Genomic DNA, 12,301 nt, shown 5'->3' on the forward strand with positions numbered 1-12,301 from the left:
TACTTCTCCAATCCCCTCACCTTTTTTTTCTCTCTTCTTACTCACTGATCTCTGCCGACACTTTGGCCTCGCTCCAGTTTACATGCTGACAGTCAGCTACCCGCAGAATGAATGACAATGAAGATCATTCATGAATTTCAATATCAAGAACCGAGAGAGAGCAGGTGGGAAATTGGAAATGCTCTCACTGCTCTTTTATTTGTTTTTCAGGTGTCTCAACCCCAGCTCCCGTGGCGATACAGTGCATTGTGGGATATGTTTTGGCCTGGCTCACTGGCATAATTGAAATTCTTAATCAGTGTGGATGATGCCTTGATTAGATTGTGCACTGCTGGACCAGAATGCAGAGCGGAAAGACTTTGTCGTCGTACGACGGTGTTGCGCGGTGAAGGTGGCCGATCTGCAGGCTCGCTGTGATGCCTGGCGAGCAACACCGTCGTACAACAGTGTAAATTAACCCATTCAATCCGCGACCGCATCTGTGTCATTTTAGATTTCTTTGGCAATTAAAAAATAGCAGATATACAAGCTCATAGCGTGGCACCGAGTGCCACGCTATGAGCTTATAGATCTGCTATTTTGGGGGGAAGAAATCATGACAATGTGTGCAAATCTTTGAATATATACATATACAGTACACTTTTAACTCATCTTTGCTTCTGTGGGTCCGTGGAACAAAATATTTTCTATAGTCTATCCGTTGCAGCTGTAAAGAGGGATGCTAGATAGACAGACTGACAGACTAGATGAGTCGGTAAAGAAAGACGAGAGTTTGAAACCCCATCTGTATCACACAACCGCATTATTCAGCAAAAGCGGCTCTATGACACTATACAGCTCTATAAGGGAACAGATAAATACATATCGTGGATGATATCTTCAGGTAATACCCGATATGGCACTCTGTATCGAGGGAAACGTCTTATCCCTTCTACACAGGAGAAAATAATGTGCATACATGCAACACATGCACATACAAACATGCACAAATGCCCTTACATTTGCACACTCTCTCTCTCTCTGCCTCCCTTTTTCTCTGTTTTGCTCCTTCTCTGTATGTGTCACCAAAGTCTGAATAATGTATTTCACAATGTCATGTGTGCGTGTTACGTGTGTTGATTTGTTCCAGGTATGACAGGGAAGGCCATGCCCTAAGCCACCAATCCCTGACACAAACCTGGTCGCCGGGGGGCGTATCCAAGGTCAACTGGAGATTCCTGAGCGACACAAAGGAGGGACCTCAGGGACGGGGAGAAGTGGTACATGAACACACACACACTTTACTTGTTTACTCACATTGATTTACTCACGTTAATAACCTCTCAATCTTCAGAATCTAAATTACTTTGACAATTCGGATCAAACAAGGTATGTTCTTTAGGTATTTTCTTTAGTAAGTAGTGCTGTGACACAACAAAACATTTAGGAAATCCTAGTAAAATATCAATCATTTACAGTTTTTGTTTTCCTTCCTCAAACCCGTTCGGAGTGCTGGCTGCATTTACGATTTACAGACTCTATTTTCCAGAGCGAGTAAGTGACATGAACCCTAGTCAACAAACCACAGGGTAAATGGTAAAAGTTAATGGAGTGCAAATAAATCAATTTAGCGCTATACTAACTAACTAGGATACTAGGTGAACGTCAAACCTAGCATCTGTCTAAACAACATGCCATCTAAATAACATACCTAGCATTTGTGGGCGTGCAAACAGTACATGTCTAGCTAACATAGCATAGTAGAGTAACAAGTGCCCAACGTGCATCTGCATAGAATGACTAGCATCTATCACAGGCAACAAGAAACCATACAAGGGATGAGGAGTGGTAGGGTGTGAGGTAGATTGTGAAGAGTTGAGTTTTCATACTGCAGCGGAAAATAGACTGACAGTCCTGACTGCGAGCGGAGGTCATTCCAAAGCTTGGGAGGAGAGAGAAGAGTCTAGTACAGTTGGAGTGTTGGCCAGGGTGTCGTAGGCAGTGGTGGAAAGTAACTAAGTAGCCTACATTTACTCAAGTATTGTACTTAAGCACAATTTTGAGGTATTTTACTTTACTGGAGTATTTCCAATGGTCAATTATTTTACTTCTACTCCACTACATCTTAGCGGCAAATATTGTACTTTTATTCCACTACAATTATTTGACAACTTCAGTTACTAGTTACTTTGAATATTTTGATTATTATTACAAAACATGCATTAATCACTTCAGCCCAATGCATACTTAGGCTTTTTGAAAATAGCCGATCTACAAGCTTGCGTCGCAATGTGACGCGTTGTGAGCTCGTAGATTTATTTATGCTATTTTCAAAGCATTTTTATAAAATGTTCCAAATGTATAAATGAGTACTTTTACTTTCAGTACTTAAGTATATTTCAATGTGAATACTATTGTACTTTTACTCAAGTACATTTTTAATACCGGACTTTTATTTGTAACAGAGTATTTCTACATTGTGGCATTGGTACTTTTAAGTACAAAATGTGAGTACTTCTTCCACCACTGGTCGTAGGAAAGGGAGAGGCTGGGAGATAGCTGATCTAAGTATGTGGGAATCGAAGACATGCCCTTGATTGCCTTGTAGATCATCACCTGTGTTTTTAAATGGACGCAGGCAGCAACCAGAAGCCAAAGGAGCACAGAAGTGGGAGACATACATGGGCATACATAAGACACAGAATGGTGTCACCCATCTCGAGCCATTTACTACACAATAGAATCCAGATCTTCAATTTAACTCTGGACATTAAAGTCTTGACACACCGGGAGTGTGACGGGAAATAAAACGATCCGAAAATGCATTGCAGAAATGCTACTAATATAGTTGATGCCTCATTCATACAGATTGGTGCTCTCATTCACGGTTAAAAATCAACCTCGTTCCAGATTAAACTTGTGCTTTATTACTGCGCAATATTGTCGTGTGTATGTACTCATGACACAAACAATAGTTTGAAAATGTTCGGACAAATTAATCACATGAAAAGAACATCCAAATGTGTAACGTCCTTTACACCGTAAAATGTTAATTAAATTCCTTCAGAGTTAAATTAACGCTTCAGATTTTACAATAGTAGTGACACTCACAAGAAAACACTACACCACAACTAATTTGTTGGGTTTTATCTCCATTCAATCTAGCTCATCTGAGTCTGTTTCTTTTATTTTTTTATTTTTTTTAAGGTACCCGTAAGCGCTTGCTAATTAACGTAGTTTCTAATAAAAAAAATCTAATTACGTGACAGAGGCAGAGGATGCCTGTGGGACTTTTAACACTACTAGAAGGGAAGAAGGCTGGACGGAGTGAGTGGAAGAGACAGTGGAAGAGATCAAGAAAGGGTGGGGGTTTGAGTTAGCATCTATAGAGACAGAGGGAGAGAGAGAGAGAATCCTTGAGTTTTGTGGCTTGTTACAAAATACAGTCCTCTGTTAACCCATTAAAACCTGAGGCCGATGCCACAAATGTCTTCTGAACAGTTTTCTGAAACACTTATGTTGCTATAATATCAGTGGTTCTCAAACTTTTTCATGTCAAGGACCCCCAAAATGATGTATTTGGCCGCGGACCCCCATCTGCAAATATTTTGTTCCAGGGACCACCCCTCCCCCCCTCCCAGAAGCAAAGATTTGTGTTACAAATGTTTGCTTTAAAATATATGTATATTCAAAGATTTGCACACATTTTCATGATTTTTCAAAAATAGATCAAGCTCTGTAGATCTGCTTAGATCTATATCAGCTAGTATATCTGCTAATTTTAGCCAAAGTATAAAATAATGGTTAAAGTGATTAAAATCTAAAATAACAGATGCTTTCCCGGTCTTAATGGGTTAATTCACCCATTTATAACTCCATCTCCATATATATACAAAGTAACACAGAGGTTTTAATGTGTTAAGTGTGTGTCAAACCATAATGAAGTACATGTCAGTTTTAAACACCTGTGTTCAAGCAGGGATGGAAATGAGGCCATTTAGAAAAGAGGGGTGGGGGGGCAGGGTGGGGGGGGCTTGACAGGAGCGACGAGGGAGAGAGATGGCGAGATCGGGGGTGACTTAGAGAGAGATGAGCAGGGAGGGGCGGATGAGACAGGAAGAGTGCCGGAGACTGACATGAGGAGAGGAGTTGACAGGTGAGAGAGTGTAAATAATTGAGGCTAAGGTTCTCTTCTCCACTTCTTTCTTCACCTTGCCCTCCTTCCTTTTTGTCTTCCAAACGAACCAACCCCCTCACACACACACACACACACACACACACACACACACACACACACACACACACACACACACACACACACACACACACACACACACACACACACACACACACACACACACCACCTCCCCCCTCGCTTTGTAATTGACTGGCTTTTAAGGAGGTTGTCTCTGTTACACGCACACACGCACGTAGAGACCCGATAAGTGGAATGCAACGTTTAACAAAGGTGTGTGTGCGTGCGTGCGTGCGTGCGTGCGTGCGTGCGTGCGTGCGTGCGTGCGTGCGTGCGTGCGTGCGTGCGTGCGCATGAATGTGTGTGTTCAGGTTTTTGTAACTCAATCTGTGTGTGTCATTGTGTATGCATGTCACATGCTCATGGATATGTGCATTGTGTGTGTGTTTGTGTGTGAGGGTATTGTTGTGGGAAGTATCTTAAGCCCATGCAATGTGTGCCAGCAATGTGAATGGGATTCTCACTTCATCACCGCCACACACCAAATTTAATTGCATTTGGGTGCCAGAGAGTGGCACAGGGATTTACTGTGATGGGAATGCTAACCATTTTTAAAATGTGTCACGCGCACTTCTTTGTATGTGTGGGTGGGTGAGTTTGTATTTGGGTAGTGTGTGTGTCTTTGTTAGTGTGTGTGTGTGTGTGTGTGTGTGTGTGTGTGTGCGCACACACACGCATGTGTAGAGGGTAGAGGTGCCTGTACGTGCGCGGCTAGTTTTGCACGTCATATTAGTGATGCTTTTTCTTATTGGCTCTCCTCAGTGTACTTAAGGTTAAGACTTTGCCCAAGGCTCTTGTATAACGGAAGTGAGGGAGGGAGGATGAGAGAGGGAAGGAGAGAGAGAGAGATGATTATGAATACTGGGGGCTGTAATGGAATCTCCAGAGTGCGCGTCCCTCTCTCTCTGACCCCCAGCCTTCACCTCCCTCTACCATCTGTACATTCGTGTTTGCCCACGTCACAAGGGCTATTCAAAAATAGCAGATGTACAAGCTCGCAGTGAGATTGCACATCTGCTATTTTTGAATAGCCAACGCAAAAATCTAAAATGACACAGATGCTTTCCCGGTTTTAATGGGTTAATGTAACTTTGAGTGTGTACAAATGTAACCAATTCGTTACATTTGTACACACTCAGTTATACATGAGTTTTTATTGTTTCCTTTGCTTGATAATTTGTGTAAAGCACATTGAATTGCCTCGTTGTTGAAATGTGCTATACAAATAAGATTGCCTTGCCTTGCCTTACTGTGTAACAAGGCTCATGAATCAAAGTTTGATCCCTCCTTCCCTCCCTCTCCTTTCTTCCTACCGCCAGCCTGCCTCTACCCGTCACCCATCGCGTTCCCCACCTTGCCAGCCTTCCAGCAAACCCATCTGGCCCAGGTCTACGAGATCTGATGAGGCAGGCAGGCAGGCGGAAGCGCGGTGGGGGAGGGGAGTTGGAGAGGGCTGTTGCTGATGGGCAAACGTCTCCTAATTAAAAAATAAACCCCTCTTGGACTGTTTTTTTTGGAGGGAAGGTTTGTTGTGGCTGTGGGTAAATGGAATGGATGGATGGATCTGAGGCTGTGAATCAGTCTCGGCAATGCTTTGTGTCTGTGACCTTCTGCCATTCAGTCACGTTGAGAAGCAGGCATCTCAAAAGAGATGGTAAAGACTGCCACGTTTACACCGTCACTGCCATGGATTAGATTTGTATAGGTCTTTTTATACATGGTTGCATGAAGCACAAGGGCAAAAACATGACCGACATACTACCGCTTCATCTTTGTAGGATTGATCTGTGGCTCTGGACAACCGGATCTCTGTATCTGTCAGTCCATGTTCCTTTCATGCCCATATATGGAGATTGCTGAAGTCATCAGTATATGCCCAATGGGCATGCCCCTTTTTGTGCAAATATATGGAGCTGACTGATTTGTTTGCACCTGATGCCATGATGACACATTGAGGTTAGACAACACTACACACTCCATATTTGGGCGTAGCTGCATTGGGAACTCCTTATATGGTTATGGCTGAGTCATAATGACATGAGTGTTAATGACGTGGTCCGCCGGCCGAAATATGTCTTTTATATAGCTCAGCTGTGTTTACCTCTGTTGTCATGATGATGTCACAATGAGTCATCGGGTTTGCATAATGATGTCACAATGAGTCATAATGACGTGGCCGTGGGTTGTTTATGGTTATGTTGTAATAGTGACGTGGCCGTGGTTCATGGTTATGTCTAGTCGTAGTGATGTTGCCGTGGTTTGTCTATGGTTATGTTGTAATAGTGACGTGGCCGTGGTTTGTTCATGGTTATGTCTAGTCGTAGTGATGTGGCCGTGGTTTGTTTATGGTTATGTCAGAGTGACGTGGCCGTGGTCCGCCCACTGGCCGGCTGGCCGGCCCACCCTTCCAATAGCCAATTTTAGTATAGAATGGGAGAGGACACTAATTGGTGTAATTCATGTTATGCCCCTTACTTTGCACCCAGATTATGCACTGTTTAACTGGCAAAAGTGGAGTTGGACACGCCCTAAATGCACTTGCACCATGCACTTTAGACCACTATAGATAGTTTTAAATAGGGACCTCTGAGTTAAATGTATACTCCAGATGTTTCTGTGTAAAAGACCAAGGCCCTACAGCTCTGGCGGAGCACGGTGTGGTGCTAGATTTGGCCTGAATCCTGCAGAGTTCCTTTGATAGATTTATTTAGGCCAACATTACTAATGAATGAGTCTGGTCCCGCTCTAGCTTGTAGTTGTTATTTAAGATGCTTTCCATCAGATTTCTTTTTAACTCTCACTGCCAGACTTATTCCTGGCCGCGTATGCCCACTGCCAGCGAATTTTCGATTTTCTTACCTTTTTCAAGTAGTCACAGAATATTTATCTCCATTATGATCGATCCCCTGATGATTGCTAATCACTGAGGGTTAAACTGTGTGGTTTCACAAATGTCAACGAGGTCATCGCGACCTCGTTTACATTAATTGTCTGCCTTTGAAAATAGCATGTCTGGGCCAAAAATACATTGTAAAAAAAAGTGCTCAGGAGCCGAGATACAGCCTTTTTCAGTAATAAGTTAAACAAAAAGTGAATGGAGCAGCAAATCTTTGGATCACGATATCTTGGTTTCTGAACATTTTTTTCCTAAAAATAAAAGAATATTTATACATTTTTATATATAAAAAAAAAACTTGTGATAACTCGTTCTTGGCACTTAGGGCATTCAGAAAAATACTTGTGATAACTTGTTCTTGGCACTCAAAGTTAACTGACTCTAGTTTTGACAACAATTTACCACAATCACATGCCTCTGTGTTTAAATGTGTACTAGCCTATCTATGGACAATTTCTAAATAATAATAACAAAAGAATAATAATAAACTTTATTTGTATAGTGCTTTTCAAAACAAGATTGCAAAGTGATTTACTAAATAAGAAAGGGTTAGCAACATAATCTATGGAAGAGCTCAAAGACAAAAAGTACAAACCCTACTATCATACTATAAAATGAGGACCTGATGAAACCTCTGTCTGTCCTTCCTTTCTCTGTCCTGTCCTCATCAATTTCTCTCTGCAGTGGGTTGACCAATCTATCTGAACTTGCACATGGTCATAGACCATACTGCTATATGAAGGGAGTGAGGAAGCGTTTTATTTATTTTTCTTTCAGTTCTCCCAAATGTAAGCTGTTCATAAGCATTTTTGTAAACTCTCACTCAATTAAGACTGCTATGGGCGGAAATGCCCTCATCCCTTTTTCTCCTAAGGGTTGGCCAATCGATCTGAAATTGCACACAGGACTTAACCATTGGCATATGCAGGGAGGCATATGCGATTCTTTACTTTTCTCAAATTTAAAGGGGTAGTTCACCCCCAAAATAACTTTTTTTCTATTGATTACTGACCATCTGGAGCCTTGAATTCATAGATATTTTTTTGTTTTTGTCACATTCCTAAGCCAATAATTTGATTATAATAAATGTGTCCCCATTGATTCCGGTAGGAGACACAAATGCATTTTGTGTCTCCTACCGGAATCAATGGGGCTAAATTTATTATAATCAAATAATAAAGGAAGGAATGCGACAAAAACAAAAAAATATCCATGAATTCAAGGCTCCATGGGGTGAGTAATCAATAGAAAAAAAGTTATTTGGGGGGTGAACTACCCCTTTAAGCTGTTTATTAGCATTTCTGTGAACCCTCACTTTAAGCTGTTTATTAGCGTTTCTGTGAACTCTCACTCAATTAAGATGTGTGGAGATGGGGTGGCAGTGCCACGGTTAATTGATCGGCAAGTGTTTCCAATTGTCTAATTGCGTTATCTTTATAGTAGCATGCTGTACCTGGGCTCGGGGGTACATGCACGCACGCACGCACGCGCACATACTGTGCACACACACACACACACACACACACACACACACACACACACACACACACACACACACTAGAGAAAATGCCAGCAGGAAGAGAGCTGGATCAATGGGGCAAAGTTATTAAAGGACTTTGATTTAAACGCATAGCAAGCAGCACACCCAGCAAGGCAGGGCTACATGTAGAGTATTTAGACTTGGTGCACCAATATGTATGTGTGTGTTCAGTAAAGCACAGATTGGCTGTAATTATAAAACGGTCTCATTGTGTCGACGAAAACACACAGTGCAGCTGCACTCAGCGTGCTACAGCAGTGACATAACGGCCAGTCGGCTGCGGACTGGAACTGTTGAGCAGTACACGTGGCCATTCTCATGCATTTTTCTCCTCAGTGGGTTGGTATATTGATCTGAAAACTTTTCTCAAATTTAAGCAGTTTTTTTGCTATAGGATCTGTAGTGCCAGTTGCAATCTCAAGTCTACACATTATATTGGGTGCGAGCATTGACTGCCTGGTATGGATTGGTATAAATATACTATACCATATAAACATCAAATAAAAAGAAGTAAAGAAATGCCATGAAATAGCCTAGAGATAGATAAACAAGGACTAGAAGTAGACACATGTCACCAAGCCAGGTGACTTACCCAGGGCCATGTAAGTCATGGATTGCACTAAATAGATCTACAAGCTAAAAGAATATAGCAGATATGTTGCAACGTGACACTTTGCGAGCATGTTGATCCTTTTGCTGAATTTCATCCCAGAATAGGGACGCTACGGTTCAAGTGGTTAGCAGAATGGCAAATAGTTATTGCTTTCTGTTAAATTATAGTTGTGCTTGTCAAATGTTTTGGTTTAGCACTTTACAGATCACCAGGTTACACAATTTGTCAATGTTTTATCATTAAACATAATAAAATAAATGTTTCCATTTGCCACTTTCTCTCACATACCCCCTGTTGTACCTCTGGGTACTTACATGCACCCTCATTTGGGGACCAGGGAGCCTGGCCCTTTAAGGCTTTAAAAGTAATCAGTAAAATAATCAAATCAATTCTGATCCTCATGGGCAACCAGAAGCAAGGATGGGTTTAAAATGTTTGAGTTTCGTAGAATTAGCTAACACTCTAGCAGCTGAATTTTGCACCAGTTGGAGATTGGAGATTGCTTTTTTTTTACTGTGTGCTGATTACAGAGAATTACAGTAATCTAATCTTGATTAAATAAAAGCATGGCTGTAAATGCACAACAGCTGTGCCAAAGTAATAATGGAAATCTCCTTAATCCATGGTATAATTACATGTGATTCATAATTTAACTATACATTTCTGAAGACACCTGTTACCTACTTTGCTAAAAGTCAGTCAAATGTCACTGAAGTTAATTTAAAAATAACATAAAACAATACTTGAATGCATCCAGGATAGACTGCTTTTCTGTTAATTTTTCACATATTTGGAATATTATCTCCGCCAGGCTGAAACTGCTGGGGACAGGGGATTATAGTTTCACCCCTGTCCGTGTGCGTGTGTGTGTGTGTGTGTGTGTGTGTGTGTGTGTGTGTGTGTGTGTCTGTGTGTGCCTATGAGCTGCAAAGTTTCGAATCAGCCTCATGGTGGCACCATCACAGACCGCTTCACGTTTTGGCCTATAACTCGTGAACCGGCGGTAATACAGTCAACACAGCCATTTACAGTAAACTTTCTCATGTGATATATGTATCAGTTAGATTCTTCATATTCCATTCCGACTTGCTGTTTGGCTTCCAAAGTTAACAGGAGTGGCCCGCTTTAAAAAAAAATGCCACTAATCATGAACACAGCATCCAGCAATATTATATCTTAATCACACATTGAGAGGCCTCTATACAATGCAGAGCAAGAAGTGATTTCCAAAAATGCTACAAATGTCACTGTTTGTTTCATAATTTTTTTCCGCCACCAAATCAGTCACTAATGGTCAAGTCAGTCATGTGACAATGGAGGTATGGAGTATCACATTTCAAAATTGCGATTTAGCCATTAGTATGTAGTATTTAAGATAAAGAAAATGCCCCCCCCCCCCGGCCCCCATCCTCTTTTTTTGTCTGTTTTGCTTTTACAAATATAACCCTGTGTGTAACTAACCTCTGTGAATAACATATGCTAGGAAACACTCTATTCTCCAGCCGAGGAGAGGATAAAAGACTGTAGATTATTGATCCATGCAGCTCTATTTTTCTAAGGCTTATCTGCATTTGTGTACGTGCCTCTTTGTGTTTCCCTGATGGTGTTTGTGTGTGTGTGTGGGGGGGGGGGGGGGGGGGGGGACTTGTATTAGTATTCTTGTGAGGGCCAAATGTTACCACGTATAGGAATACACTTTTTGAGGAATTTTTTTTAGGTTTATTGAGGTTGGGATTAGGGATTTAGAGGTTAGGTTTAGGGGTTAGGGCTGAAGTGCTGCCTGATGTATACTTAGTTACTCACTGTCGCGATCTGAAAATAGCCGATCTATCAGCTCACAACATGTGGTGCTGCTGCGCTTTGTGAGCTTGTAGATTTGCTATTTTCGGCTTTAGGATAAAAAGTGACAAATGAATGCCATGGTTTTGGTAAAAATGGCATTCATGAAATTGCCTTCCTACAATGTTGATTTCCTCTCTGCAGGAAGGTAATTTCATAAATTTTGATTTCCTCACAAGTATGGATATGTGTGTGTGTGTGCGCGTGTGCGTGTGCGTGTCAGTCGATTGTGTGTTTATTTGTATCTCATCCCTGTGAGACTTGAGTTGATGTGCTGTGTACATTCTATGTATTTATATTTATGGAAATGGGGTAGCAAGCCCTTTTTCCCTCTTAGAATTAGCATTTATTTTCCTCTTTAGCTGTTGACTGTACCAGCGTGAGCTCTGCCGCCTAAGGTGCTAATATCCGTTTAAATTACTGCAACACCGCTGCATTTTAATTTGATTCAAGTCGAGCACGCGCATGCTTTTAATTTTAATTCATAACCGGGAAACAGTGAAGTTTGTTCCATTCTCTTTTGAAAGTGTTTACATTTGGGGGGGATCTGCGCTCAGTCTAATTAGTGTGTGTGTGTTCTGGTGTGTGTGTGTTGTAGAGGAACAGAGATTAGGTCCATCCAACATGTATTATGCATAGATTTCTCAGTCTCTCTTTTTAAACTGCTTTCTTGCAACATTACTTGGAAGTCAAATTGAACGTGTACCCCACATGCATCTGTGGAATGGACCCACTTTGTAAGATTTTTATTGATTGTTTTCCTCGATCCTGGTTCTATCTTTACCCTTCTCTCTCCCTCGTTCTTTTTCTTTACTCCAATGTACTTATTTTCGTTTTTTTTTGTGCAGCATACATACTGCATGATGATACTGAAGTTAAATGTTTGAAATGTGAGATTCATTGTTTCATGTAGACACCCAACGGTCTTGGCATTTTTCCCAGCACCTGCAAAGTGCTACATTGCAGGTGAAAAATGACAGGTACCTGATGTTATTTTCTTGAATCTAACACAAGACGTCAGATCCAGCAAGCAACTTGATTTTCAGGCCAGACATTATACATAACACAAAGGAAACATAAATTCAGCAGCCCATCTGGAAGAAAATGTATCTGTTCCACGTCCAATTTAGAAATTGCAGTTTTCTATGGGGATTTGCGAGTGAGTTTTGATGAACCAGT

General features: G+C 41.4%; 1 protein-coding gene across 1 annotated transcript in view; it reads left to right on the forward strand.

The window, feature by feature from the left end:
- The window catches only part of LOC308089943 (replication protein A 70 kDa DNA-binding subunit-like), a 74,390-nt gene that overhangs the window by 48,750 nt on the left and 13,339 nt on the right, over window positions 1-12,301 (forward strand). The window contains exon 13 of the mRNA XM_080434918.1: window positions 1,130-1,259. Within this exon, the coding sequence (XP_080291044.1) occupies window positions 1,130-1,259 (130 nt within the window). The remainder of the gene's footprint in view (window positions 1-1,129; window positions 1,260-12,301) is intronic.

This window comes from Gymnoscopelus braueri, assembly GCF_963280865.1.
Source record: "Gymnoscopelus braueri genome assembly, chromosome: 8".
Taxonomy (NCBI): domain Eukaryota; kingdom Metazoa; phylum Chordata; class Actinopteri; order Myctophiformes; family Myctophidae; genus Gymnoscopelus; species Gymnoscopelus braueri.